At 33.2% G+C, this 4,723-nt stretch overlaps 1 protein-coding gene across 1 annotated transcript; it reads left to right on the plus strand.

Moving 5' to 3' along the window:
• Positions 1-345: 345 nt before the first annotated feature.
• On the plus strand, positions 346-1,282 carry LOC127251163 (zinc finger A20 and AN1 domain-containing stress-associated protein 6). The gene has a single exon (XM_051274765.1). It carries the CDS (start codon positions 502-504, stop codon positions 976-978), a length of 477 nt encoding a protein of 158 aa, XP_051130722.1. The 5' UTR covers positions 346-501; the 3' UTR covers positions 979-1,282.
• Positions 1,283-4,723: the final 3,441 nt, after the last annotated feature.

Genomic DNA, 4,723 nt, shown 5'->3' on the forward strand with positions numbered 1-4,723 from the left:
TATATTATTTTAATACTAAATTCACACAAAATTTTTTTAAACTCCATTAAAAAAAACACACCCTAAGTAAAAAATAAATCCAAACTTGTACCTATAATTACGAACTTTAAACCAAACACAACGTGAACAAGTTAAAAATAAAAACAAGTAAAAGCAAAAATGGGACTCAAAAATTCACGCTGCTTTTAGGCGGATCCAGGCTGTCGCCCCACTGGACGATTTATTTATTATAACGAAAAATATATTATTAATATTATTATTATTATTATTATTATTATTATTATTATTATTGATCTTCTTGTTTTCTTATTCTCATCCAATATAATTAAATAAATAAAATTCCATTTCCCCTTTTGTACCATTTCCTGGAACCATCCTTCAGTTCTCCCCTACCCTCCCCACGCCATTCATCTCATCGCCTCCCCTTTATACATCCATCCCTATTTCAGATCCGACCAATCTCCATATTCATCCCCAAATTTGACCTACTTTGATCGGATTATGGCGGAAGAGCACGGATTCCAGTCGCCGGAAGGCCACCGCTTATGCGTCAACAACTGCGGATTCTTCGGCAGTCCGGCCACGCAAGGTATGTGCTCCAAATGCTATCGAGATCTCTGCCTCCAGAAATCCGGCGAATCCGCGCTATTCTCTCCTCCTTTGACCTCCGCGCCGCCGTCTTCCTCGTCATCGCCGGCCGCGCCGCAGCCGAGCGCTGCGGCGGAGGTCTCCTCCTTCGCCGATAAGGTGGAGGCGGCGGCGCCGGCGGTTGTGGCAGCGCAGGCGACGAATCGGTGCTCTTCGTGCAGGAAGAAGGTCGGATTGACCGGTTTCCGGTGCCGGTGCGGCTTGACGTTCTGCGGTGGTCACCGGTACGCCGAGAAGCACGGCTGCACCTTCGATTTCAAGGCCATGGGAAGGGAGGCGATCGCCAAGGCTAATCCGGTGGTCAAAGGCGAGAAGCTGGAGAAGATTTGATCGGGCGATCTCAGCCGTTGATTTCGTGCTTGTGATGATGATGATGATGGTGATGTGCGGTGCCGATCTTCTCTTTCCATCTACCGCCGCGGACAACGTGTGAATTTGATGTGTATATTTTTATTGTTATTATTATTTATTATTATAATTATAATTATTGTAATATAATAATAATTTATTATTATTTTTTTCACTTTTCATTAGTGTATTGTTATTAGCATTAGTGACATGATTTTATGTGGTCATTTGTAATATCAAAAAAATAATAAAAAGAAAGGGGTACGGGTACGGTAGTGTTTGAGAATTTCTATTGATTGAATGAATTCATATGTGGAATTATTAAGTTGAAATTTGGAGGCTAAGCTTAATAGGAATAGCAGATAGCATAAGTTGATTGGGAGATTGATTTTGCGAGATGATAAAATATTATAAGTTCAATTATAATGCAAATATATTTTATTACTCTCTTTGTTTAGGTAATTAATTAATAATACTGAATTCTAATGCTATTAACCATAAGAAGAGTATAATGAGTTTTTTTCTTATTATTTTTTAATATTAATTATTATATCAATACTTAGTATAAGAGAAAATGAAAAAAAATACTTCTATTAGTCTTTTATAATACAAATATAATAATATTTGTGGAGTAAATTATACAATATAATGATATTTTTAATGTTAAATACAATGACCCAAAATACAAATGGCACTGATGTGATGGGACAGATGTAGTACTACTTTTTTTTTTTTTATGTAATGAATAATATTAATAATTTAAAAATAAATTTAACATATAGTATGATTTTAAAAAATTAGAATATGTATTTAAATATTTTTAAATTTGACAATAAAAAATACTATATGCAATATATATAAGAATAAAATAGTCTATAATACAAGTAAATAAAAAAGACTTTTATTTATTTATAATTAAAATAAACTAATTTTATAAAGGATATGCAATTTTAAATATAGATAAAATCATTTATTTTTTTGAAAAATAGATAGGAATAAAAAGGTTTTGAATGAGTCATACATGATTTATGATGTTATATATTATTGTAGACACTAAAAATATATGTCTAAAATTAATTAAATATCATATATTTATTTTATTGAAATTTTATTTTCTTCCAAAATACATGATATTTAATTGATTTTAAACGTGTATTTTTAGTGTCTACAAAATGCCAATTCGGGACTCTTTTAAGTTGACGGAAAGCATTTAAGGCGTGAATGAGTCTCGAAACAAAGCGGCAATCAAAAGAGAATTCGAAGGGAGTTCAAGGCTGACGCACACTTACGCCAAGCCTTACACTACAAGGATTGACGCCCTCAAAACGCCGACGGGCTATCAACCACCAAAGTTTCAACAATTTGACGGCAAAGGCAACCCAAAACAACATATAGTGCACTTTGTCGAGACATACAACAATGCTGGAACATATGAAGACCTCCTAGTTAAACAATTTATGCGGTCACTAAAGGGCAACCCCTTCGACTGGTATATCGACTTGAGGTTGGTTCCATCGACAATTGGGAACAACTAATTACGAGGTCTTGAATCGGTTCTACAGCACGTAGAGAACTGTCAGCATGACAGAACTTACCAACAGAATTTATTATGACTCTATTTATGCACGTAATATTTGTACGATATGTTCCATTTTAAGCAGATTTTTGCATTAATGGTTGATATTTATTGTACAAAAATTAACATATGTGCATAATTAAATACCATATATTTATTTTATTGAAATTTTATTTTATTCCAAAATACAAGATATTTAATTGATTTTAGACATATATTTTTAGTGTCTACAAAATGCCCCCTCGAGACTCTTAAAATCCGTGGACAAAAAATTGTGCTATTTTTAATAAACAAAAAATTTGTACAAATTATATTTGATTTAAATTTAAAGCAGGTCCTATTCTCTAAATGGGTCCTTTGATTCTCCTTTCGGGTCGATTTGTTTTTCAACTTTTCAATGGCTTCTTTGATCTGAAGAGATTTGGTTTTCGGTTGATTTTGCCGGACTTTGGAGGGCTTTGGTCTCCATGTGGGCGACTTGATCGTTGGCTTTGGATTTGATGTCCTCTTTGGATGATCCGAGGCTTATGTTTGATTTAGCTTTTCCGCCTTTTGGAGAGCTTTGGTCTCTGTGTAGGCGATTTGATCGTCGACTTTGGATTTGATGTCTTCTTTGGACGATCTGCGGCTTTGATCACTGGTTTGCCTTTTCCGCCTTTTGGAGAGCTTCGGTCTCCATAGGGGCGATTTGATCGTCGGCCTTCAATTTGATGTTTTCTTTAGACGATCAACGACTTTGATCTTTACTTTGTCTTTGCCGCTTTTCGGAAGACTTTGGTCTCCGTGTGGGCAATTTGATCGTCAGCTTTGGATTTGATGTCTTCTTTGGACGATCCGCGGCTTTGATCTTTGTTTTGGCTTTGCCGTTTTTACTTTGGTCTCCGTGTGGGCAATTTGATCGTCGGATTTGAATTTGATGTCTTCTTTGGACGATCCACACCTTTGATCTTTGAGAAGATGGATTTAGTGCTCCATAACACTTTTGGTGGCGTATCCCTTTGACTTTTGGATCGAAGAGGGCCGAGTTGATGCTTTGGTGAAAAACGCGATGAACATTTTGAAGTTATGAGAAAACTTTGAAGACCTTCCCTTGGTTTTGACGAATTCCTCAACGGCTTTGAAAGCTTTGATCCTTCCTCCGGCTCAGACATACGACGAAGAATGTTAACTCCATTGATTCGTCAACCACTATTGAATCATTTGTCCAAATCAGTGACTTTCGACGAAGAGCGCTTCGAAGAGCATTGTCGTTATCTAAAGACACTTCTCCAAAAATCACAAAGCAAATCCGACCCCATACTTTTTTTTTTTTTTTTGGCATAATTGACTGAACTCGAAGTTATATTCCAAGTTGCCTACGTATCTGGTGAAAAAATAAAGTTATAACGTAGTTAAAAACAAATTGAATTTGTTTATTTTTGTTAAACAATTATATAGTTAATTAAGTTAATTAATATTTTTAAATATGTTTCAATGTAATAAATATTAACAAAAAAAATATATATATATCAGTTGTACTGAAACCGAGATAGTAATATATTACTACCCCGCTGTGGAATGTTATATTGAAAACTTTTTGATAAATTAAGTGAGTAAGTAAACAGTGGTGATATATTTACATTATAAATAGTATAATATTGAAATGTATAAATCCTCAAGAATTATTGTTATAAATAAAAACACGTGCTCAAGAATTATTGTTATAAATAAAAAATTTATATTTTTGTAGTAATCGTAAAATTTGGTGGATAAAAAAAGTATTAATTTTTATATAATACGTAAATAAGAAATGAATTTATATAATTATAAAGTACTCATTTTTTTGAATTGCATTATCTTCCATTAAATAGTATTTTTTTATGGGGTTTATCTTTATCATTTTACAATATTTTTAAAATAAAAAATAATTAACTATATTTAATTTTTATACTATTAATTATCTCTATCCCATTACCCATAATATATCTTCCATCACATTACTTAATTATCTAATTATTTTATTTAGTATTATCCACATCAATTTTCATGCCAAAAATAAATTTTGGAAAAAAATATGTTAGTTTTGCATATGTAGTTGCCTCATTTCAAATGTTCCAACTTCGTGCGGTTGTTGTGCATCAAGGGAAGAAAATGAAGGAGTAATATGTAAGT

This window comes from Andrographis paniculata, unplaced genomic scaffold (assembly GCF_009805555.1).
Source record: "Andrographis paniculata isolate CXL003 unplaced genomic scaffold, ASM980555v1 Contig38END, whole genome shotgun sequence".
Classification (NCBI taxonomy): Eukaryota; Viridiplantae; Streptophyta; class Magnoliopsida; order Lamiales; family Acanthaceae; genus Andrographis; species Andrographis paniculata.

What these genes read in the sequence shown, in the direction of transcription:
- LOC127251163 (XM_051274765.1), top strand. Translation starts at nt 502, where the DNA reads ATGGCGGAAGAGCACGGATTCCAGTCGCCGGAAGGCCACCGCTTATGC.